Genomic DNA, 26,442 nt, shown 5'->3' on the forward strand with positions numbered 1-26,442 from the left:
TGCGGGATGGCAGGATGAACTATTCATTTGACCCTGTATGACAGGTGATAAACTAATTGTCTTTTTAATTAAGCTGACAGATTTCATGTGAGCTTTTATAGAAAATCCTTGGCATCTCTTTGCAACGCTGGGCAGCGTATCACTTTATTTTTAGAATTCACTCGTGCTTTCTCCATCTATTTTGTGCAGGTCCTGACACCTTCATCACTCTGTCTGCAGGAGAAATTATTTTTAACTGTTCGGTTGTTGGAAAGCAGAACTTTCTAGACATGACAAATTTCAGAACTGTTTCATCCTCTGGCTTTACAGTCTTAGACTGAGCAATTATTAATGGTTGTTTTAGAGTGTTGCTCTTCCTTTGCCTGCTGAGTTTGCTACTTGTTAGCTTTGTTGTTCTTTGTCTAATTTTCAGCATTGAGCAGGTCCAAACAGACGTATATAGAGCAATGTGTAAGGTCGTTTTGCCAGGTCGTCAGAGGAAGTGTTCTTGATGGTTTATGTAGTAAGCCAATACATTTATTTGCAAGTTCATTGAGAAAGCATTACCCAGTCTTCCAATTTGGTTTGCATTGTACAGGAATAGTCACCTTTTTGAAAGGAATGAGTTATTACTCGTCTGTCTGTATTGTAGCGTCAAAAAACCCAGCCCTATAACTGCACACAAGATACAAATACTGGCTAAATAAAAGTAAGAGAATTTAAAAGTAAATTTCTGACAGGCTCAAAATGATTAATCCTCAAGATTTTAAATTCCTGTTGCAATGAATTGACGCTATGTCTTATTCACCTCCCTGCTTGTTTTTAAATCGAGAGCAACAGATTCCCTTTTTGTCCTGGAATTTTGTATTCATCTATCAATAATGGTACTTTTCTGAACAAGACGCACAGAACTAATATCCAGCAGCAGAGATTAAAAAGAAGGCAATATGATACTGCAGAAGGACATGAGTACCTCTGAATGGAAAAAAAGATGACAACTGGCACTACCTAAGGGAAGGTGGTTCCTTCCTGTACTTAAAAGAATAAATGTAGATTTTATGTAGGCTGATGTTAAGCAGTATAGAAGGAAGCTTTGTGTTGCTCTAAGGAGTATTATAGGAATAAATTGTCACTGAATACTGCAAATTGTGTAAGACACAAGTTTGATTTTATTCTGTTTTTAATTTTTTTTCCTCACAAGTAAACTCCTTCATTTAATTTAGTCAAGGGGGAAAATGGTATGAAATACTGATAAAAATCAAAGGATGGCAACATGTAAAGAAGTTGAATACTCTTTAAATAATTTACTGATAAATACAATCCTTCCAGAACTACTGAAATCTTTACCCTCCTTTTAAAGAAGGGATATAAAATACTGAACAAGCACTAACTGAACCTTAGAAAAAAGCAATGCGTATGACGCACTGTTGTTGTTTCACACTAAGATTGCTGGTATTTAAATTTATGCCCATCAATGGCTGAAGTTTGCAGTATTTAAATAGTAAGATCACGTGGCTCTGCCAGGATACTGCACGAGGGCTTTTCAGGACTGGGGTTTTAACCTCTGCTCAAGGGAAGCTGAACACGCTGCTAAGCTTGAGAACTGATTTTTTTTTTTAAAATTTAGAAATCTATTTGTCTACGCCTGAGAAACAGCCGGAGTAAACTGGATTATTTTCTTGGAAGGATTCCAAATTGGTGACCCTCTGCATCTCAGTCAACTGGAGGGATTTCTTGAAAAGCTCTTGTGCTCCCAGAGGAGCTGGATGTCTCAGGAGATGTGGAGTGTTTCATCCACACCTGTGAAACCACCGAAAGCTGCCGATAGTAACCCTATGGTTAATGTGCAGCTCTTTGCTCTGCAGTGGTATCAGTCCCAGACAGAGCATCAGAGAACATCTCAAACTGTTTGAGTAAAGGAGAGCGTTTGAGGAGCTCATGTACATTTGATCCTCCAAATAAACGGAGGTTCAGGTAGGAACCAGACTTGAAGTGCAGGTGTCACAGGAAAGCATGAGATGTCTGAGCTGACAAACTGACAGCACAGCAGGAAACATCATCAGCAGAGAGCAGAATGCCCAGAATAAAATACAAATGCATATGCATGCAGCTACTTAAGGATATACAACTAACTCTTTCACACTGTACTTGGCACCTGTTACCTCTTCCATATTTGTTTCCAGTTTCTTCTCTTCGTGCCTTTTAAGCTCCAGCTGTTCCGTGAGCTGTGTGACCTGCTCTGCGAGCTCTGCAGGGGCTGTGGTGTGGCCATCAGGGTTGGTGGGCTCCAAGTATGACATTAGCTTTCTCCACATTTTTTCATCACATCTATATACACATAAAAAAAAAGATAATTAGTGAAACCTCACAATGAAGGTCCATGCTTCTAAAAGCCAGTTTTCCTGAAAAACTCTTGGCAGCACAGATCACAAATGAGTGTCATAGAACCATAGAACAGAATTGTGGAATAGTTTGTGTTGAAGGGCCCTTCCCATCTCCCCCAGTGCCCCCCCTGCCCTGAGCAGGGACATCTGCACCAGCTCAGGTTGCTCAGAGCCCCGTCCAGCCTGGCCTGGGATGTCTCCAGGGCTCGTTCATCCACCACCTCTCTGGCCAACCTGGGCCAGGCTCTCACCACCCTCAGGGGCAACAATTTCTTCTTCATGTCTGGCCTGAATCTCCCTCCTTTAGTTTAAAACCATCATCCCTTGTCCTATCACAACAGGCCCTGCTCCGAAGTCTGTCTCCATCTTTCTTATCAGGTCCTTTTAAGTCCGGAAAGGCCACGCTAAGGTCTCCCTGGAGCTTCTCTTCTCCAGCTGAACACCCCAACTCTCCCAGCCTGTCGTCCCAGCAGGGCTGTTCCAGCCTCGGATCATTTCTGGGGCTCTTCTGGCCCCTCTCCAGCAGGTCCATGTCTGATTAGGTGGGCATATCCAACATGTTGTTCCACATGAGCTGCAAAGGACGGGCAAAGGGACCTGCTGGTTTTGCTGTAAAGCGTTACTGTTTCTTATGGAAGCCATAGTGCCTTCAGGCCATGAAACAATCTTTGCAAATGCCTCAAACTGCGTTAATCTCAGAAACTTACTCGCTGCCACAGCAAGGGAGCTTGGCTGCTATTTTCTTCATTGGGTACACCTGGGCTGGCTGGTCTCCTGCCCACTTCTCCTCCTCCTCCTCCTCCTCGTCAGAGGCCGCCTGGCCCTCCACGGAGCGGAACAGCTGATCCTCTGCTGAGAAACCAACACCATCACCACCCTGATGGGCTGCAGCTGCGGCCCCTGAAACTCCTGAGGCTGGGACAGAGAGACGTGAGGTTTTAAAAACCCCAGGGAAGCACAACACGGGGTCCTTCAGTGGCCATGAAAAGGGGAGCTTCTGCAAAGATCATTATTTTAAGAGTCTTAAATACTTCAGCAGGTAACTTGTAGCTATTTCACTTTGCCTTCTTTCCTCTAAGTAGCTATAATGTAAGGATAAGTCTGGCAGATCAGTGTGTTCTTGGGGGATGCAATTGCTGTTCATGTACACAATTGAATATACACTTTTCAAGAGAAATGAGAAATCATTGTATTGCGTAAGACTTTTTTGCATAGTTGTTGCACCAGTTGAATATACTCAGAGTCCAGGAGTTGGATGTAAATGTTCTCTAATTCATTCCCTTACTGTGTTTTGTAGGGACAGCGATTTTAATATATAAATGTACTATTGGACCCATGGCTATCTGATGTTTAGTTACACTTTTCTATCTAAACCTAATGTTTCCTCATGCGCCAAATAAATTACAAGTGTACTATTTACAATATATGTAAATATTCATGTACTATTACAGTAATATTTCAATACTTCTTTAGCTATATCTTATAAAAACTATTACATTTAACTGCTTTTTATCACAAGAAGATATTTACTGGGACTTAAAGCATTGTCATGCTTGTATAATAACATACAGGGAGTCTTTTGAAAGAGTGAATGCATGAAAAGCACTGGTTACATCTTTATTTTGAGTATTTATTTTGAGTTCACATCAGGTTAAGCTAATATCAACAGGATTTTAAATTTTATGATTATTTACCTTAATTGCTGTCAGTTAATTACACGGGTTTAATGAACTTTAACAGAGTGATCAAGTCAAATACTGTCATTTCTTGAAATCCTGAACCATGTTTATCTCGGGTAGCATTACAAGTGCTGTGCATGTTTAGTTTGTTCAGCACAGGAAAGGGGGTTCAAGGGGATAAGTCACCCCACAGAGACCCCCTGCTCAATGATTTCCTCTCGTGTTTCAAGGCCACGGGCTGTTCAAGCTAAAATGCTGTCTCGGTTGTCGCCCTGAGGAGGATTTGTGTGTAGCCCCCTGGCTGTGGGTCGAGTCCCGATGGGAGGGTGGGCACCCCATGACACCCCTGCAGGACCCCTGCCCTGCCACCTCCAGCACCTTCCTCCTCCCTCGGCTCCATTTGCAGCAACATATTGATGCTCACTTTGTGTTTGTTAATGCAATTTTTGTTCCAGTAGCATTCCATGTGCCCAGTTCATAGGTTATCGTGTTCAATAATTTATTGCCTAAGCAGGACCAAAGCTTAGTTGCATGCAGTGTTGTTCTCTAATTACAGTGAATGTCTGCATTTTTATGGCCATCCTTACACTGTACAAACTAATTTATTAGCAGTGCTTTCTTTCTGTGAGGCTGTGCGCTGCCAAATCAAAGAAAAGAGACTTTCTGTTTTCAATCTGTGATACATTAGGAGCGAACTTTTCCTGTCTTCATTTCTTTCCTTGCCACAGGAGTTCAAAAGGATAACGATCCGGCTTTACAACTGTTGTGGCAGCAGTGAGAACTGGAATCACCCAAACCATGGATTCCTTGAAGAGCTTCAAACTGGTATGTTTAATCTAGTAAATTGTTGCTGCATCTGGCATCTTAGCTTAGGTTTTTACAAGTGGAGGACAAGGCACGTGAACCTCAAGCTGTATTCATGCTAAGATATCTAAGACACCTGTAATCTGCTTTTTTTCCCCACACACATGGGAATGTTCTCTACTCTGACTGAATGCGCGTGTAAAATAGATTATCTTTACATGCCCCTTGTAGGTTATGGTTAGTAGTGCTGGAAACCAGAGAGGAAAAGCAGAGCTTCTTATGTATCTCTCAACATAAAGCAAATATTTTATTAAAATTCTTCTGCTAAGCTAATATTAAAAAAAGAAATCTGCCAGTAGAATCATAGAACACTCTATTATTGTGATATTTAGGTATTTGCAGCCTAGATAATGTAGAATACCTTGCCTAATTCCTTTGATGTGAGTGTTCTTCTGATCTAAGAAATTACATTTATTAAGTTATATCTAAAAAAATTATCCATAAATCTGTTTCTATACTTATCTAGTATATCTAGGTTTATCCCGGATGTTCACACAATTTGCTATTTGTTCAACTGAGTTATTTTTATTTTCTGCCTAAATAATCCTTTTTATTGGTGGAAATGTTTTTCACCTTTTTAAAGAAACAAACCCACAACTTCTTTGTTTGAAAAACCTTTGCCAAAAAGCTGATTGCACTTGAAATATGGGTGGTTCAGGTTAGACATGGAAAGTGGTTTTGAGCTGGCAAAGTGTCCCATTTGATAAAAATATTTGTAAAATAAAGTTTGTTTCAGAAGTGTAACCACATGAGGGACATGTTACAATGTTAATTGTATTTACATATCATTGTTTTTCACATTCCTGAGCAGCTGCTTGCCAGCTCCATTCAATACATACCTAAAAATCTAATTTTCTGTCTGCAGTAAAGATGCCTTGTTAATTACAGTTAATGTCAGGTAAATACCTTTTGTCTTCTTTGATCTAGATGTGTCCAAAAAAAAAAAATCATTGAAGGTAAGTCAAATGTACCAAACTTTGCATTTCCTATTATTTGGCATGTAAAACACTACAGAGAGAGGAGAAAAAAAGTTTGCCTTCCAGGATGGCTATCAGAAATGTGTTTCATCACTGCAGCAGCTAAATGACACCCCCAATTTCTGTCTTTTTAAAGTCAGTTTTAAATCGTAACTATGTGACACATGTGGGGAGTGGGGAGCAGAAAGGCGGGATATTGTTTTTTAATTACGCCTAAGGTTTCAAGATTCATTAGGATTTGTTTGTGGCTTTGGTGGTTTAATATTGATATTAGTTTTTCTCCTGAGGATCTTGCAAATAGGTGAGGAAATAAATTAGTTGGGTACAGGGTTCGATACCGTTCTCGGCAATGCCGGCTCCGCCGGTGGGAGAGCGTCGGTGTGGCTGCACCGTGGCCGGGCCGTGTCCTGCGTCTGGCGAGGCTGCTCCCTCCTGCGCCGCTTCTGACCTGGAAAAGAAGGGCAAAGGAAAGGGGACTTGTAGGAAATTTGGAAAGCCAAGGTGAACGTGCACAGTGTAGCACGTGGACGACTTTGAATGAAGTTGTTCGGACTTGCTATAGAAGAAGAGGTGCCAAATGATAGGGTGGGGGGCAACGGGCACAGACCGAAACACAGGAGGGTCCATCTGAACATGAGGAGAAACTTCTTTGCTGGGAGGTGCCAGAGCCTGGACCAGGCTGCCCAGAGCGGGTGTGGAGTCTCCTTCTCTGAGACATTCAAACCCGCCTGGACCGACCTGTGTGATCTGCTCTGGTGACCCTGCGTGAGCAGCGCTGGGCTGGGGGATCTACAGAGGTCCCTTCAACCCAACCGGCCTGGGGTTCTGTTTCTACTTTCAGTGCCTGTAAAATTGAACCCCCTAGGGCTGCATTTAGTTGCTTCACCAAGAATCAAAGGAAGGTGGATGTCAGCTGTTTTTTAGGTAATAAGAACTAAATGCTGCTTATAGCTTTTAGATCAGGTCAAAGACATCTAGAAACTGCATGTGGAATCAGTCTGCTCTGACCATAAACTCTCTCTTCTCCACTGACAGTGACAGGGCAGCACATGCTTCCTTTTTACCACGGGCACCCTATAACCATTGCTGGGTGGAAAGTCGAGCATGTGGTCACTCAGACTGGTGCTCGGACTCAGAAATGTCAGGCAGTTTGATCTAAGTCTGCCGAGCACTGGAAATAAAGCAGCGTCACACCGAAAAGTCAGAAAGAACGATACACAAACAGAGTGGTGCAGCTGAACACCGGTGAGTTGTGGGTAAGAAGCGTCTCGGCAATGGGCTTCTGAATTGCTGACAATCTCATTTGAAATTGTGTATTTTTCTGAGTGGAACACAGAGGATATTACATCCATGTGTTTTAGCAGATGAAGCTTCCAAGGGATGGAATACAGATCAAATACTGTAACTCAATGTCCTTACACTTGCCAAAGTGAATATGTTTTGAAAAAAGTGATTTAATTCAATGAAGGACAATGATTGCGCAGACTGAGGAGCTTATAGTTGGTTAAGTGACAGCTTTGAGGGAGTACCTTCAAGAAAATTCAGGGTAGCACCTGTCAGAGGAAAAATGCGGAATATATTTACATGTCATTGAGTTGAAAACATTCTAACCCCATCAGGAAAAGACCCAGGCATTTAAGATAGTACACGTCATTCTTTGTAGCAAAATGAAAACTTCTTGTATATAAACCAAAATCTAACAAATCTAATAACATATATTTATTTTCTAGTAATCTAATAATATTACATTTTGGGAAGAATGGGAATGGAATGGGAAATGACAGTCATGATGAGTCCATTGGAGCTACTACTCTTTTTGTTGTAATGCATTTGGTTTTGTTCGCTTTGGCCTCCTGCGGTTTCAGAGGGGTGTACTGAAAGATGGCATTGCTGTTTTAGAGGAGATACACTGGAAGTATGCGATATAGTTGACAAAGAAAATCAGTTCAGACACTCCTATTTACATGCAAATTGTTAAATAGCATCCATGAAATTGAAAACCAACACATAAACAAGACTGCTAAAATAAATTCAGTATTTTTTTCCACACAATATACATAATATGTAACTTAATTCCACAAAATGCTACTGAAATGAGAGCTATGAAGAATTTAAGAAATAAGTCTTATAATGTAGCAAGAAACTCATAGTTATATTGGATAAATAGAAATTGGGCATATCAGTCCACACAGGTAAGGTTTGCATCAGATGTTCTCCAAGCTGCCTCTCAGGTATGGAACTAAAAGAACACCAAGTGCGGTCCATTATAAGCTTGCATATGTTATGTCATATAATATTATAAATTTCCATTGCTTCCTTTTTTTGCTATTTAGAAAAGTTTGCTTTTAATAGTTACATTAGGATATTTTCCTATTTAGACCGTATATAATGTGGTTATACTTTTCCCAGTATGAGCTGTCACGTAGTTCGCAAAGAATCTACATGCAAGAGAAAGCAAACTGAATTCAGGAGTTCTATAGTAAATTAAGTTCCCTTCAAATTCTTCCTAAGATGAGTTTTGGTCTGGTGAATTTTGAATATTCCTTGTACTTAACACATTAAATATCTATCAGGAAAAGTGAGAGCTGGAACACTTGGTCCTACTGAAACCAGTTGTATAACACAATCTTTTTGTATAAATCTCTTAAATACTCCTGCCTGTAAATTCAACTGCTGCTAGAAAGAGGAATTTAGATGTAGTAAGAGAGATGCTGATGCCAAGTTAGAGAAGTATCGCAGAGAGCTTTTGTTTAATCTAACACAGCTGTGTCGGTTCCTGAAGAACCACACCAATGGTAGTTCCCCTGTTGCTTGGGAAAGTATACTAAGTAAATAAGGCTGTGAATTTAACATCAACAACAACAAAAGTCAATATTTCCAATTATCTGTGGGGACAGAAGCTGAGGTAAACCGTGCTTAGGAACCAGCAATTCTTTTTACCCCCTCAAGTGCATAAAAACTAATGATGGATTTTGTTTACAATTTCTGGTATTGTTTTGCTTAGCAACAATTGGATTTCCTGTAAAGCCAAGGGAAATAGCAGCCTCCAGAATGGAGCCTGGCCAGTCATTTAGCTTCATTAATTCTGGAAAAAATAATGATGTGGTAGCGCACAAATAGCAAGTGCTATTAAACATGTGCATTCCAAATGGGGGCTCCTGGGAGCATCGCAGAGCTTCAGGGTTCTGGACATTTGTTGTGGAATATAGTAGTACTTCCTCTCACAAGAATGTTACATTTTGTTTTTCTGAAATGTGCTAATTTCCTTCATTTTAAGACAAATATATTTGAGGTCTGGTCCTCAATAAGAATACTTAACAATCTCTTCAGGACTGTAGCTGGTATTGTGCAGACTGTTGCAATATAATTTAGATCTGTTTGGATTTCAGAGACTTCTAGAGTCAGTTCACATAATACAGAGATGTTGACATTTCAGTGAATATTCATTGTAGTCTCAAAGTTGGTTAAGATTTGAATCCATAAAATATTGAGAATATTCAAGTATCATGAAAATATTTTCTAGCAAAAGTGAGTAAATGCTGTGATGTTTAACGAGAGATCTGCTGGTGGTATGAACTTCTTATAATACATCTGGCAGCCTATTTTCAATTTAACTTGCAATCCAAGGAACATTAAGAAGTTTGAAGAAAAAAACCAATCCTTCCTGTAAAATTCAGGATTTAGACTCCCTTCATAATAGCTTTCACTTCTCTCTAGTTCTTGTAAAGAAACTTATAATTAGTGGATGAAATACAAAGCATAAACTGATTATTCTGCAGCAATTTTCTTGAGAGGACTTCATCAGCTCTCTCTTAATGCTGAGAAATTCAGGGAGCCATACAGATGGCATGCTTTATTAGGTCTTTCTGCTCAATATATCTATTAAAGACAGCCATGTCTGTCTCGTCTGAAGATGTTCATCTGGGAAACCAGAAAGCAATGTAAGTTTTGAGCAAGGGTTTGCAGACCCAGGTGCTCCAGAAGTTCAGTCTTGGTTGTGGCACAGGCTCTACCAGCTGCATCAAATCACATTGTGCCTTAGTTTCTCCAACAGAAGAAATATAGCACAGTTAGTGCACTTTGCACCCTAAATAGAAAGGCAGCACAGATTAAGATATAGCTTTGTTTTCTAGAACCGTGCATGGAAATAATTTCAAGGCATTTAGGAATGGAGCGAATTTTAAATGTTTGTGAAGGAACGTGTGGCCAGACAAGCTGGGATTTCAGAGCTTATCTATGCCAGATAAAAATGATGAAAAAAAACCAAACAAGCAGTAGCATGAGTAGATGCACAAGTTAAAAAAAAAAAGGTATTTGATTAGCTAATATATAATGTCAAGGATCCATTGGCAATAACAAAACTGGAAATCAGTTGTTTTAGTACATCTTGCCAGGAGTGCAGTGCAATGGGATATCCGCTGTAGTGACCAGGGAAGGTGACAGGCAAGGACAGCCTAGTGACACAGGTACGGAGAGGGGAACAGCCTGTGCAATACGGTTCCAGAGGAGAAATGTACAAACACAGCTGGCTTTAATTCATGTCATCCATAAACGGTTTAAGGCAATAATCTGCTGAGTTTGGTGCCAAAGGTCAGGAGGCAGATTGGGGAGGGGAGCAGGGGGCTGCTAAGACTGTTCACGTACCATTCCGAATGTCCCATTCCCTTAAACTCTGGCTAGAAACCAAGCTTGAAATGCTTTGAAGGAGGTTCTAATCAGAAATATTGCACAGAAGTGGAAGGACAGCATTATGGATACCAGCGGAGCTTTGCCGTCTACTGGAAGAAAGGGGCCGTTTCCTGCTTTTAATTTTGCTATCGATAAAGGGTCCTACACTCACTTTGGAGGGTGTTTCAAATTTCTGACTGAATTTTCTGTTATTTGGACTTTAAAGTAGATGCAACCAGAAGATTTAATTTCTTAGGGTTGCTTCATGCTCCTCAGGTAGTTGTTGAAGTACACGTCGTTTTGTCATCGTTCTCAAGTGCAGCGACAGAGGCGCGAATGCAGTCACGGTGGCGCTTCTTGGTAGGAGAACAAGGAAACCCTGTGATCTCCTGATTTTCTCATCATGTGATTTAACCACTAGGTCATTTTTTTATCTGTGAGCTTTTTATTTTCTTTAATGCCAAATCTGCACTCTAATTTTCAGTTGGCAGGTGTTTCAGGATTTAAAGAAGAGCCTAAGGAAAGAGGCCAACCAGCTTTTGCTGTCATGGTAAACGCTGAAAGGAGGAATCTTCACTCATTCTTAAACATGGGTTTAATTCTTTTCTCATTAGTATTCACACAGCATCGAATGCGTCTTCATAAATGAGGAGTGAATAAACAGCACGTTTGTTTAGGGCAGAGATCAGAAGGGACAGTGGTGCAGAAGGTGCCTGGGAAGCGTTTGTGGCCGTTTTTCCATGGAGACGGGCAGAGGGGCCACGGCATCCCCGAGCCTTTGTCCCGAGGAGAATGGGCAGCACCAGAGCAGGAAAACTGAAGAGGAGAGAGTTTGCAAAGTACTGGACCTTAAAGTAATGTCCATGACTAATTGGCTTTTAATTGGCTTTCCTGGGATTGTTATGGAAACTTCTAACTGTGGCAAAAACCACCTGCTTCTGGCACTAAACAAATCTTTAATTCCTGATTAATCGTGAAATAACTCTGAGGAATTATTTAACTTCATGTTCATAGACCTTTAGCCAGTCTCTTTTGGAGACGTATTTGGAGCAGATCAAACAGCTGCATGAATGTGTACATTGCTCTAAGCACAGTTCTACAAACTAAGCTATCCTTTATTTTAAAAGTGTATGACTTGTGTTTTTTAACTGAGATGTGATTTTAATTTTTATACTCTTTTGCCCAAAGTGTCAGAATTCAGGGAGCTCAGAATGGTTTCAGTTTTGGCTTATCCCCTACAGGGAATTACAGAGTTTAGAAGGTGTGCATGGTTTTGATGTATTTATGACTTTTCATTTAACATTCAGATCAAATATGTTTTCACACTGGAGCTAAATGTCTGCATAGGTTTTCTGGAAATACCTGTCTTCGGTTGGTGCTCTAAGCTGTGAACCCATCTTGGGCAGAAATCCTATTAATGAACTTTCTGTGATCAATTCAGGTTTTAAATTGCTTAATCTCAGGGTTTAAATTGCTTGATCTGTAAAGTATTAAATATAATTTTTTTTCAATTATGGATTTTAGTGGCTATAATAAAGACGACTAAATATCGTGGATTTATACTGAAAGAAGGCGATGTTTGTAGCTAAAGAGCCTCTATAATACTGGTTACAGTTCTGGGAGTTTTTCTGTTATTGGCTGACTATTTTTATTTTCTTGCCAAAATCACCATCCTCTACAAAAAAAACCTGCTGATGACAGCATGGTTTTTTTGCAGAATCTTTCCATCTTTCTGCACATTATATGTAACCAGTCAGATCTTGCACTGGTATTGTCACACAGCACTCATCCTATGATGATTTCAAGCATTTTTAAGACAACACAAACCTTTGTGCAGACAATGAAATTACAGAATAGAAACGTGCCCCTTATTTGTTCATATGTGCCGTTCCAATGAGCAACTTCTGTAAGCTCAGACTGTTTGAGGGAAACGGCTTTTCAGCAATTAGCTACTGTTAGTACAGGTCTTCATTGTTCATTTGCGAGCCGCTTTCTTGTTACTACACTTCTTAGAATCTGAGATCAGGTTAGAAAAACGTATTTGCTGGGTGGTACATTTGTGTTCCTGACACTTTTGATGCTCAAAGATTTAGATGCTAAGATCTTTCATTGCATATTGCTTTCCCATGCCATTTGGGTCAAATTTGTCACAATCCATATGTTTCCTAGGCTGATCTTTTAGGTTGCATGTAAGCAAGGATAACAGAAGTAAATGCATTTCTGAAAGGCCTTGGATCTCCTTTGTCTGGAGCACGGACTGTAAAAGCTCTGAAGCACTAAACATGCTCTGGTCCATACAGGAAAGACCAGAGGAGCTTTTTAGGCCTGAAGGAGTAGTCCCAAATAAATTTGAAAGAAAATCTCCCTCTTTCTGATCATCTCTCTCCTTAAAATGCCTTGCTCCTGTTCTGTATCTTCTTACACCTGATCCCGCGTGCTCCAAGTTGTGCAAGTGCTTGTGCTGCTCTGAGCTGGATTTATGAAATTAGATGTCTTTAAAATATCTCTCTTATTTTTGGAGAGAAGTTTAAAATTTGGATCGGCGCATAGCCCTAAGAGTTGCGTCTTACAGGGGATGCAACAGGAGGGAGCAGGTGGAGAGATCTTTCACTGGGCTTTACTGCTGATGGAAATGTGATTGAATTACACCCTGAACAGGTACAGTGGTTAAAGTGAGAATGAGAATTACTGCAACAGCAGACTTGAACATGGAGAAAAGAGACAGGATGCAACGTGCCCTCTTTGTTAGCTCAGCTTACTTTGCGTCTGTTTTCTCATGTTTGGTGTGTTTTCTACCTTGTTATAATGGTAGTGGATAAGGTTGAACAAGAATGTAGACCCTGCACCTTCAGAAAGACACTTTTCTCAGGACTGTATGTTCAAGAGACTTTAGAGAAGAGGCACCAGAAATAAATAAAGCTTTGTACGTTGTGCCTGGTAGTGCAGAGGTTTGGGAGCTCAAACTGCTCAAGCTTATTTTTGGCTGAAGGTTAAAGTGAAAGAAGAGGTGACAGTGGAAAAGCAGACACAAACAAAAGGGCGGAGGACGCATTTTTAAAGTGTCACCATTTGTTTTGCTCCAGTTAATGCTGTTATAGTTCAGTCAAGTTCGAACCTGGAGGCTTGATGTCAGTGTTGCTGAGTACAGTCTTACAGGTCATGCTGGAGGGAATGGTGATCCCTAGTTTGAGCAATCAAGCATGTTAATCTGCAAATGACAAGAGTTGGACTTGGTGATCCTTGTGGGCCCCTTCCAACTTGTGATATTCTATGATTGGGGTAAAGTGCCAGATGATGAAATATGCAGAGAAATGTGCTTAAGTGTCAAACACACTTCCTGATAAAATTTGGGAAAACCATCTACAAATGAGTTTCTCCTCCCTCCGCCGCTGCAGGTCCACGCGGAGGATGATAATTGACTGCGCTGTCAGTGGCTCGGTTAACTCGGAGCAGAAATCTATGCAGGGAATGTAGAGAATCTGACCCTGGTGGTGGGAAACACAGATGTCGTGATGATGCTACCTGATACAAATTCTTGAGTTTTAAGCGTATTTGCTTTTAAGGTTCTCAACTTACAAGGTATCAGGAGGTCACCTTAACCCCCAGAGCGCATGCATGACAATGTAGTTATTATTTGTAAAATCACGGTCTATTTTTCCTATGTGACCTTTGCCTCATTCGAGGCAGGGGGTGAATGATTTCTGTGGATGAAGGACAACTTGAGAGAGAAGGAAACTGCTGCCAGTTGTAAGTAGCAAGGCAGACAAGACCCAAGAAGGGAACGGATAGTGTCCTTGTTAAAGCAACTAAATGCTCCTTTGAGGAGGTAGATTCTACTTTCTCTGCCAGACACACCCTGCATAATCCCAGGCAAATTACTTTAGTTAGGCTTTCTGCACATAATTACAATTTGTACATGTATTTATAAAGCAAACTCTTCACCAATACTTCTCAAAAAGAACTACAAAAATACAGCCTCCAGTATAAGACTCACAGTTACACCAGCAGTTTCTAGAACATAAAATCTGACAGGAGCTGCTGTGTGAAGTGGTAAGAAAGTGAGGTAGCGTACACATAATTACCATGTATTATATGTACACATAATGTGTACAAACAATGACTGGGTCCTGATTTTTTTTCCGGCATGGAATTTGAGACTGTGGGGTATGAGAACTACCACTGAAGCATGGGATCGTGAAGTTATGATTTGTGTGGTTTGCTCTGAAACGCTTGGTACTGTGAACACACAGATAAGTCAGAGTGGGCACCTAAAATTAGCAGAAAATTTTGATGGTAATCTTTCTAGTCTGGTATATTACACTGTGGTGAAGAGTATACTGAAAACCTAGTAATTTATTTTCAATGTAATTGTTAGGGTCACACTTACAGTTAAAATAAATCAGTGCATTAAGCAAGACCCACCTAAGTTCAAAAAAGGTGCTCTTATGCATGAAGACACACACTTGCACATACATAAATTTACTACAAATAAATGACTGAGGAAGCGGAATTACCTGCATGGGCAGGTTTCATTCTGTGACCTATGGAATACGCTCCTTTTGCTCCGAAATGCAGCTCAAGATCTGAGTCTCACTGGTGCTTTCCTTCACCTTTTTTGGCCTCGAAACTTTAGTTTACTGTTATTAACGAAGTACCAGTCATTTGGGCTGCTCCACAGAAGAGAACATTTGACAATTGGGCTAAGAAGATGAGGTAATTATCGTGCTTTTAAAAATCCTGTACCTAGCAAAGGGTTATATCGCATGGCAGTAGTTCTTGAGTACGTCCTTGATGAACTGGGCTGCTTTTTGCTTTGTATGGGGTATTTTATGGTTAATAGTCACTGCACTATCCAGGAGAAACATACATCACTTTGGAATTATGTCATTCAGATATTCCTGCCCCTTAATGACTTCTTTTGTGACAAAATAAAGGAAATGATTTCCAGATGTTGTTCCCCTGGATTAAAGAACTCCATTGCCACACCCTGCTAGCTGAAAATTCAGATATTTGCACTGGAAGCCTGGAGTTTGGGTGCATATGATGCGGACCTAAATGAAGTTAGAAAAGTTTAAGTATCCCTTGTTCTTGAGTGACCTATTAGTACCAAACCTATCTGCTAAAGCTTGCGCAGGATTTCTTGAGTTAAAAACCCGCATTCAACTTTCCTCCCAGTTGTGGAAATGGAAACTAGAGATTCATTACTCCTCCTTCTTATCTGTTACACAGCTCTGCTCTTGAGTTTCCTTTCCTTCCATATTGGAACAACTATTTTAATTTAGTATAACTGAAGTTTGTGTTGAACTGGTAGTGCCAGGATTATTCCAAAAGCCCACAAGACTGAACCCAGAGCATTTGTGGGTTTATTTCCACCCTCTCTGCTCTAGGCAGGCAGACAGTCCCATTGGCAAAACCTCTCTCTAGATGTTTTTTGACATCTCCTTTTAGCCCAGCCCATAAGGAACAGCAACACCCGCATGTGAAAGCAAACATCCCCCATAACTCCCTGTGTGTGAGTTGTGGGTGTATATTCTCCTAAGTCTATTTATTCATCCTGATCTCCAAACTTTTACTTTTGGAATTTTCTCTCTCCTGGTATGGTGACTCGTATCATACAGAAAGATGCTTCAAAGCCTGCAACCAAAAACTAGTAACAAACTAAATACCATGACATTCTAAAACACTGATAGCTATAACCAAAATACTTGATATAAGGCATATACGCCAGATGAAGAACAGCAGAGCTGTGGTCCTGGAGATAATTCCCTTCTGCCATTGCTTGTGTAACAGACAAAGCCCTCACGTATTCCTTCACGTAGATGTGTGCTCTTTAATCCCAGGGAATCCTTCTAACTCCTGCGTGCTGGAGTGTATGTTGGTAAAGATCAAATGTCCAGTGATCCTTTTACTGTCTCCCAGATAAAGTGTTCTCCTAGGCAGAGTCAGGCTGGACTTATCAGCAGGGTGGAGATCCTACTGAATTCAACTCTCAGAGCTTGAAATGTCTCACAAAACATTGTCAGTTCTCTGGTGTATGCAAAACCGCAGATATCACTGGATGTGTTATAAATGCCAAAAGTACCTGTTTACTGGCATGTAAATTCCTTCAGGGCTTATTTCAGAACTTCATAGATTTAGAGCCTGGTGGATTTGGACTGCCAGAAAAGGAAGAGTCTCACTTCACAGCAACATTGTGCCTTAAGCTGCCTACGGGTTATTTCTGACCGGCTCTTGCTAGGCATTTGGCAAAATATGACATTCATGTATGTTGACAAAAGGGACTGCAACCATTGGTTTTTTGCATCTAGGTCAGGTATTGCTTAATCTTTTGATGATGCCATTGCATTAATACCTGTCTGGTGGTTTGGTCCCTGCAAGCCCCCGAGCGCCCTGTGCACAGAGCTCCATGCAGACACCTGGGCGTCAGTGCCAGCAGCTCTCCGCTGCGAACGTGGGGAAACTGCAACCTCCGTGCTCCCCAGATCCTGTATCAGGAAACAACGATAACAATGACCTCATACGGTTGTGTTTTCTGTTTCACTGATGTTTGTAAAAAAACATCCTTAGATCTTCAGAGAGTGCTGTTTCTCTGCTAGACACTGTATAATTCTGCACACTCCTTCAGAGCTAAGCTTGTGCCCGCTATTCTGATACATTTTGCAATAGTTTTAAATTTCCTGAAAGCAGCCTGTCCTTTGCTTTCTTGAAGCCTTTATTGTTCTGGTAGGTGACTTGCAAAAAACAGCACTGCCTTTCCAGTAATCTCAAATTAATTACTTTCCTTCCCAAATGTTCATAAGTTATTTGCCAGTTCATAGAGATCAGAAAAGATTGCCTAGTATTCCTGTATTTATGAGGCTCCTAGGTATATTTTGACAGCAAATAGAGCAGCTTTTTTTGTCTTTTATTGGCTATATGGTTGAATAAGAGTAATTATTTGGAGATTGAAGAGCCAATGACAGAAATGTAACATAATCATATGTAGCTGCTCCCTGCGTGTAGGAGCTGGTATTGTCTGTTTAGCACTCTGCCTCAGCCGCTTTCTCCATGCAGGGACCTCTGCTTGTCTCAGCAGTTTCTCCAATTTCTTTATCTGATGAACCTCAGTCCAAGCAGGTTTGCATTGTATTTATCACCAAATTTACTTAAACCTTATCTAAGTTTAAACTTTAATATCTTTCCTACTGCAGCATGATACTTAAGCAGGTGCATAATTTTAACCAAATATGTAGTCTCATTGATATAAAACCAGTTTAATTATATCTTAGTCTTGTATCAGGTGCAATCTTTATATAAATAAAGTTACATACCTCCTTCAATCCTTACTAAGTAAGGATTTCAGTATTACCATTTTTTAATAACTGACTTCATCCAAGTTCAGGTTACGGTTTAGACAAGCGCATTTAACAGCTTTCCTCAAGCTTTTGCTTTACAAGCCATTTTTCAGTTCCTGTAATATGATCATACTGTATTCATTCCCATGATGTTCAGTAGCATAAAACGGTGGTTCCCATGGAGCGTAGGCAATCTTTAGCCCTCCCTGGGAAGTGCTGCCCCTCTCTCTTAGCAGCTAAAATCACCTGGAATTTGCAGGGTGGCCATATGCAGCATCACCGAACATTTGTAGAAAGTCAACATAAATGAATATACATATTAAGTGGAAGGAAAAAAGGTCTGACTAACTTGTTTCTGTCTCCTGAAAAACTAGGTGCCATGAACGTAGGTTAATGTATGGATGTATATAAAACCTGCAGGTTTTACAGATGACTTCCAGTAGACCAAATATGGTATTTCAAGGTTCTGTAAGCTAAAATAGTTAATCCACTAGACCAAGGGAATAAGCACACTTTGAAAGACATTTAAGAAGTGTAACCTGGGCACACAGCAGCTGAGCAAAGACGGACTAAAAATGTAGTCCCACTCATATCAGTGTTAGCTGAGTCCCTGGCAGTGGACAATGTTGCTTGATACTAATGGATTATTGGCCAGACCTTGATGGTTTTTCATATCTTGAGATGTTATTGCACTGTTAAGGCCAGTTGTCTGATACCCTCTTCATATGCATGTATTTTTATAACAAGTGGCTGTGTAAGAATGTAAATGATGTAACTTCCCGTAAGCGCCTGTTACGTCAGTGTAAGGCAATCGTGACCTAACCTGTTTGCCATTAGTAGGTATTGCTGGGACAAAACCAAGATCGATAATGGTCTCTATTAGGAAGACTAAAACTGAGTGGTGTTGTACTTTATCCAGCACTGATATTGTACGGCTGGGATAATGTTCTAAAACTGCATGTATGTAGACCCTCAGAGCCTCCCTGGGTGAGGTGTGTTCGCTATTAATTAGGACAATGGTACAATGGAAGCCTGACAGGAGCCCTTGAAAAGATCTATAATGTAAGCAATTGATAGTAGGACTTATTTTTTTCAGGATGAAGAGATGAGTAGGTTTTATTTGTAACTAAAAATAGCTCTCATTCCTCCTCCCACCCCACCACTATTTTTTTCAACTACATTTGAACTGAACAAGCAGAAAACTTGATTGAGCGGCTAGTTACTGCCCTGGAACTTGCGTATAGATTATTTAACAAGGGTATGAAAAATTGAAACAAAACCACCTTCCATCCTTCAACACCACCTGCGGCTCAGTTTCCCTTTGAAACACTCAGCCGTGCAGCAGAACCACGGTGCTTTGGGAGTACATTTCATCCAGACTCTGTAGAGCTGAGCAGGCTGTCAGAAACCAGGAACAGACACTAAGTTATGTTGAAATACATTAAGTACATTTTCTCCTTTTTGTTTTGGATTTTTTAGCTCCACAGTCTAGAAATTCGGGTGTTTAAAGCCAATCAGAGCTGCCTTAAAGGTCATTGAAGTGATGCAAAAAACCAATTCTGAGAGTGATTCTGTTTCAGCTGCTATATATTTAAGGTATTACAGAACTTACTAAGGTTGGGTTATTTTAAAAGGTACATTACATAGGTTAAGATCTTTGATTGTACGTGGCTCTGTGCTGCTGTGTCTTGTTCCCTGAACAACGGCTGGTCACACGTGGATGTCACAGGCTGGTGCAGCCTGATGGATCCTCTCAATAGGAGAGCTAATAAATGAGGTGAAGGACGGGGGGCAGGTGGAAGTTGTTAGTAGGAAAATTCTGCATAGGAAGGTTGGGTAACAGGGTTTCATGTTTTCCCCAATCGACATTACTCTACATTATTCTACCCAAGGCCTCCCCTGCAGCCCTGCTCTGAGGACACCGCCCTGTTCACGTCACACCACGTCACACGCAGCCCCCCAACCCTCAACAGGAGCCCTGTGGTGGGTAAGGACGAGACTTCTGGACAGTCTTACAGGTATTTAGAAACGGATCCTTCCTCTTGTTTTCATAGGGTTTCCTCAATAGATTTCCACAGGAAAAGAGGGAAATCTGTATGAAAAACAGGAAGCAGTTCTCAGAAGTTCTCTGCAATGTAGCACTAGGAGGAAGACTTAAAATAAATGCAGTTGTTTGAAATGGTAGGTGATGCCAGTAGTATTATCTTACTGTAAAAACAATGATGAAATTTAACATCATAAGGCCATAGCAGAATTTAAAACCTCAGGTATTTATTGATGAAAAGTATTTAGCTTTTCATTTTAGTTCACAGTAGGTGACAAAACTTCTGGATCCAGGTTTTTACACCATATTTTCTATTTCCACTTTGTTGCCCTTGGCAATTACTTTTGAAAACTTCTCATCTGCCTCAGCCTTGGACTAGATCCCATATTTTCTAATGCTGATCCATTCCTCATGCATCCAATATGAGACTTAATCTTTTCCCTTGACTTTTTGGCATTCTACAATAGTTTCAAATCCTGAGATTTACGTGTTAGAAGAAGGAAGACAGGTTAGGATAAAATTTGACACACAGAAATACTCGTTAATGAAAACATTCTAGAAGTGTCACATTGAAGTTCCTTTCTCATCCATCTTCAGACTCCCATAAAATTCCACATGACATGGAGAAATTGTTGTAACTCTAACTGCGAGTGCTGAAAAGTGGTGGGGAGGTTTGTAACTCTCCACCTGAACAGCAAGTACAGTCAGAGCAGGAGAACGTTCCAGACGAACGCTGGCTCCGTTTGGAAGCTCATGAGCCTGTGTGGGCTTCGGGCAGTGGAGACAGCCCCCTAGAAAATGGGAATATAGCACATGGGATGACAATTTTTGAGGAAGAAATCCCTACATTTCTGAATCCTTAAGAAGAAATTTGAGCCTAATTTTACTTTCTATATCTAATAAAGCCAAACTTCAGGAAGAAGATGGTTTTGGCCTTTGCAGTATGTTGTTTGTTTGAGAACATTAGGGATAATGTAGTCTGTGCTCATTTCTAACACAGAAATAGGTAAAAAATGAAAGCAGAATATGTTCCTGAGTTTTACTGCCAGGTTTTTAGTAATTAGCAACCTGATGTTTCAAGAGAGATATGAACTAAAAATTCAAAATCCTCACAATCCAAAAGCATCTAAACCAACCCCCCTTGTATCTGTACTACTTTTCTGACAACGCCGCTGTTGTTAAAGCTCTAGTAGCTACACAGCAGAATTTCACAGAAACTTTTCAGGCATGGCATATTATACTATTTAAAGTTTCCATCAGAGTGAGTGAAAAAGGCTTTGTAGATCTGAAATAGTCTCGTTGAAGTCAGAATAGAAACAGGACCGATATGCTGCAGTGTTTCTGGGTTTCTTTCAGCTTAGACCCGCAATAAAGCCCAATGGTTTGGTTTTGTTGCTTGAGTAAAAACTATTGAACAGACTGGAGTTTGTCTATAAATCTCACACAGCATCTAAAGATACCGTTTCATCTGAGATGATAAACTAAAAAACCAAAAGTAGCAGGTCTTTGTAGCGAATGTAGTTTTTTTTCTTGGTTTTGCTTTCTATAGATACCTTAAACAACTAAATGGTGGGGCAGGGGGATGATCAATATAGTTTTTGCAAAGTGCAACACTGTGTCGTTAAGCCAGAAATCTGTCAGTAGAGACGTGTTCTCCCTCCAAACCAGCAGTTACGGTTCTTCAAATGATCTTGGTGGTTGTTATCACTTGAAGGGCCTCACCACAACCTTTCGTTCCGTGATCATTTGCGCTCTGTAATGTGCCATATTGTTCGGTAACTGAGACTCTAATTATCCTCTAGGAGTGGGTTTCTATACCCTGTAATGATTAGCCTGGCAACAACAGCTACAGGTAGGATTTAACACACTGCGCCTGCATTTTTGATTGTAAATTCCTTTAAACAGGGCATGAGTACATTAAATAGAATATATCTTGTGCATCATTTGAAAAAAAATATGCTGGCAGTAAACTAAGCCAGCTGTACATTTACATCCTCAAAGGATTAACGACAGCATCCCATGAGCGTGCAGAAGTCTGGCTTGCATTAGCAAAGGCCCATTGAATTGCATTCATCCTGGCCAGAACGGGGATATTTAGGATAAATAATGCTTATTTTTCAGGTCCCCATCTGACTAGGAATAGAAATGACCTTAGTTTCAGGCGCAGAGGCCGCTATTAATGCTTGTTTGAGAAGTCACAGGCTCCAGGTTTGACGAAGGGTCTAAGCTGCTAAAAAAAAAAAAAAATTCTGGTGCATAAATTTCATTTTCTAGCAGAAGCATTTGTTTAAAATGCCAGATCACTTCCAGATCTTTAGTTAAAACCCAGACACATCATTAGTAACAGAAAGAAAGGATATATCCCATGCAGTTCTATTTCGGATGACTTTAAACCCATGTCATGCACAACTGCCTCAAGCAGCCCCCAGGTGTCTGTGCTGGTGATGACAGAGAATATCTTGTGGTGAGATTTCCGGCAGCGGCTTTAAGAATTATTTAAACACACTTCTCAGAATAATGAGGATGTTGGCTCCTGGGTCCATGGCAGTGTAGGGGAGAGATGATGGCACGTGTTCCAGCCCCCAGTGTCCCTTAAGACCACTGTTTAGTTCAGTTCTCTGTGCAGGATCAGTGGTTCCTTCCGAGTGTATCATTACTGTTTAGGAAAGGGCTTAGCAAAGTCTTGGCCCATGGCAGCACTTCAGTGCCTTCCTTTATTTGCAGCCTTTTAATCAGTTCCAGGCGTTTTGATCCTGTGGAAATGTTTCAATTGCTGTATTTTCCAGCCCAGACTGTGCGGGATTCTAGGAAGTATTTTTTCTGGCCATGTGCAGTGTGATAATGACAGTCTGCTTTCATTTGGTTGAATGTACAAAATAACTTTCCTGTTGCAAATGATAGGTAGAGGTAGGACTCCGATAGCTGGGCCGTTAAAACAAGAGCTGCTTGTTTAATGTGTCTGCTTTGTGCATGTCATGCTGTCCATTGGGACTAACAGTGTGTATAGATGGACACCGCTGGAATTTTGTTCCCTGTATCTTACCCTCAGTAACCAGCACACATCTGGGAGCTCTGCAGAGCCATACCCATCACATTTGAAATTCTGGGCTCTGCTACTTCTGCAACTAACCGTAGTAGTTTTCAAAAGCAGGGAAGAGAGTCCACGGTGACACTGTTGCTCGTGAAATAATGAGGTTTTTCCAGCACATCCCAGTCTGAGGGATGTGTGCTACTGGTGTGGACGGGATTTCTGTGACTCACTCGTGCTAACATCAGTGTGACTGCCTTGATAACCCACAAGGGGAACTGCTGGCTCTGTGCTTAGGAAATGGTAATTTAATTCTACTGCTGTCATATTCTTTCGGCTCAAAACCTGGCAGATCAAATGGGGTTTTATCGCTATTCTGCTAGTGCTACTACTTTAAAGAAATGTATTGTTTTCCTGTATTTTTTTTTTTTTTAAAAATAGCTTAAGTCGCAGAAGGACCGAGAATTTGCCTTTACAATTCTAAGCCCGGAGACATGACTGTAATGGGACGTAACCACTCCCTAAACTTGCACATTTAGAGTATTTGTGAACACATTTGTAGCAAACGTGTCCTTGTTTGTCTGCCCACTGTCCTATCCATTAAGCAGATACAGGCTTGTGGGAGTATTTAATTGAGAAATCAAATGTTTACAGAGAAGCCCAGAACAATGCGACGTTCACCTTGGTCTGGTTTTTTTATTGCATTCTAGGAGGATTTCTAAAGGCTTGATTTGAATTTTAGAAGTTACTTGAAGCAGAGGTTGTTTAGAAAGTTGAACAAGGATTTTGCGTTGCTCCTGTAATAAAAATGGTGTTCACATTTCCATACCTCCTTAAACAGAGGTAAGCCCACAAGTTAGATCTTCGTCATGTAGAACCCCAGTTTGATATATGAAAATGATTATCAGTGGCTTGATTTAAGCCATGCAGAGCCTGATTTGAGTATGATCCATGATGCTACATCACCCTTCCATATACGAAGAAAGGATATATCCAAACAAAATGTACGGCTTATGAGAATGTATTGATCTTTAAATGGATGCAAGAAGATAAGAACGTAGGAACAACCACACTATGCTTAGAGTTTTGTCTCGTGCACTGTCCTGTCTCTGACAGGGAGCTATAGTGGATGCTTCCAAACAGAAATCCAGGCCCAGAGGAAGTCCAGAGCAATCTTTTCCCACGTTCCAATAATCAGCATTTTGAAATTTCCACACACAGCGTGCACTTGGACTTCTGTGGTATTTAATGGACGTATAAAAGCTTATCCTTATAGACACGTAAAAGCTTATCTGAGTATTTTAAGTTTCACAGTTCCAAAGCACTGTGGTGTTAATTTTGACAGTTATTCCTCCCCACTGAGAATTATATTGCTGTGTTAAATAGTATGGAGTGCCCACTTTCTCTCGCTGTTGTCTCACCTCCACTTTTTGCTTAATAAAACCAGACTATGCTCATGTACAGTGCATTGCAAGGTCCCAAAGGTCTTGTAGAGGATTTAAAGAGATCACGTTTACTATTTCTAAGCTCAGTCTACTGCTATGGTCCCACGGAATTGGAAAGGCTGCATCCAAGTAGACCAAGTTTTGCTTGCAAAATAGGTTTGTTTTTTTTTTTTTCTTTTCCAAGGGTGGGATTAGTTGACAGGTTTTTTCAGTTTCTGTGAGGAAAAACTGGATTTTGAACTATAGTTACGGTGCTGCCCTGTTCAGTGCTGCTCTTTGTCACTGCCTTCTCATGTTACTATGTTAATACAGAAGAACATGTAAGCTGAAAAAACTGAACGCATTCATGAGACGCCAGCTTGAAAGATAATCAGTTTCTAGTCCTTAAAAACTTCCCGAAGATGCAGTGCCTGTAATTCTTTACAGTGTTTAGGGTTTGTTTGTTTCTTTTTAAATAATAAGCATAATGATCCTAGTGTTTCAAGCACTTTTGGATTGCCTCGCTCCGTATGGCTGACGTGGCAGACACAAAGAGCTGAGATTTACTCGTCCTTTCTACCACCAGAGCACTGCAAGTACCAGCAGGACCTGGGGGTGATTAACACCTCTCCAAAATATACCCCATGTTCTCTAAGGGATCCTCTAACCCTATATAAGAAATGCTGAAATCAAAGTAATGTCATATTGAGGCAACATATTTGACTTTTCCTCTGCAAGACATATAAAACCAAAATAAAACCTTATAAACTTGGAGTGCAATGCTGGTCCAGATCTCCAACGGCCACCACGCCAATCTCATCTAGTGCAGAGGTTTGTTTCCCAACCAATGACTGTGGTATCCAAATTTATTTTATTATAATTAAATGCCTTTTTGTTCCCTGTGGGTCTGTGACCAATTGAAAAGCACTCTAGAGATTGACTTTAGCATCATATATAAAACCTACCAAAAACATAGATAAGTTCCAGCAGAGCAACACATGCTGTTATGTATTTATATTTGTTTGCCAGCATAGCACCTGTAACAATGGAAAAATGTTCCCTAAGTTAAAAGCACAAAACTATCCATGAAGGAAAACTTTTTGGGGATTTGACCTGGAACTTTGCAATCTGATAAAACATGGTTTATTTTTAAATATTTCCCGAAGAGGAAAACTACAATGCAGTGTTTACAAAACCGATGAATTCTCCTTATAGAATCGAGTAGTTCAGTTGGAAGGGACCTGCAGTGATCATCTACTCCCAGTGTAACTCTTCTAAATTCTTGTTCACTTTTAATATTGTCTGTAGAATTTATAGCGTGCAGTCTTCTCCAAGACATGTTCATGTGAACAGGTTTTAAATGAGATTTTTCTTAATAATCTAAACAGATAACTTTGTCATGCTACTTTATCACATATACATTTATCTAGGACTAAATTATTCAGAATACGGCCTGTATTTTATATCTTTGGTTCTGGCAAGCACACAATAACCTCTATAACAATAGATGTTTGAAATAACAAACATCAATGTCAGAGGTCAAATTATACATAAATCCTCGGCCAGATTTGCACAGAACAAAGTAATCTATTATGCAAAGTTACTTTCTCATCATTTAAAACAGAATAGTTATTATTCTGGTGCCATAAATTATTACAATGGTTGAAATAAGTCTAATAGTACAGTTCAAGTGTTCGTAGTATATTTATAAATGAAAGCGTCCTGCCCTGGGAGCAGCAGTGCTATTTCAATGAAACCCATTGTATTCCTAAGCAACGCTGTTGGTCTGAGTTTGGAATGACTGCTTCGCTCATGAATATTAAGTGAAGAATGCAAGAGGTCTGACTGTGCGCCATATATTTAATTATTTGCCTCATAATCTACTTAAGCTTTCTGTTTCACAGGGCAGCTGTCTCAGTCTGATTCTCTTCCATTTGGATAGTCAGGCTATTCTTGTACCATTGTAGGAGGCTGAAAGGAAAAGAGGATTCCCCCTTAATATATTTTAGAACACATTCATTTTTTCAATGAGATACAATGTTATTTATCTATCTCAGGACT

General features: G+C 40.3%; 1 protein-coding gene across 2 annotated transcripts in view; it reads right to left on the reverse strand.

Moving 5' to 3' along the window:
- The window catches only part of EFCC1 (EF-hand and coiled-coil domain containing 1), a 51,986-nt gene that overhangs the window by 8,996 nt on the left and 16,548 nt on the right, over positions 1-26,442 (reverse strand). Inside the window, exons 3-5 of one of the 2 annotated variants that reach the window (XM_065642686.1) lie at positions 6,222-6,331; positions 3,071-3,212; positions 2,142-2,307 (exon numbers count right to left, since the gene is read on the reverse strand). In XM_065642686.1, coding sequence (XP_065498758.1) covers positions 2,142-2,307; positions 3,071-3,212; positions 6,222-6,331 — 418 coding nt within the window. Of the gene's footprint in view, positions 1-2,141; positions 2,308-3,070; positions 3,216-6,221; positions 6,332-26,442 lie in introns of both variants that reach the window. The other variant, XM_065642685.1, reaches the window with a different exon arrangement.

The sequence above is a fragment of the Caloenas nicobarica genome, chromosome 11 (assembly GCF_036013445.1).
Source record: "Caloenas nicobarica isolate bCalNic1 chromosome 11, bCalNic1.hap1, whole genome shotgun sequence".
NCBI lineage: Eukaryota > Metazoa > Chordata > Aves > Columbiformes > Columbidae > Caloenas > Caloenas nicobarica.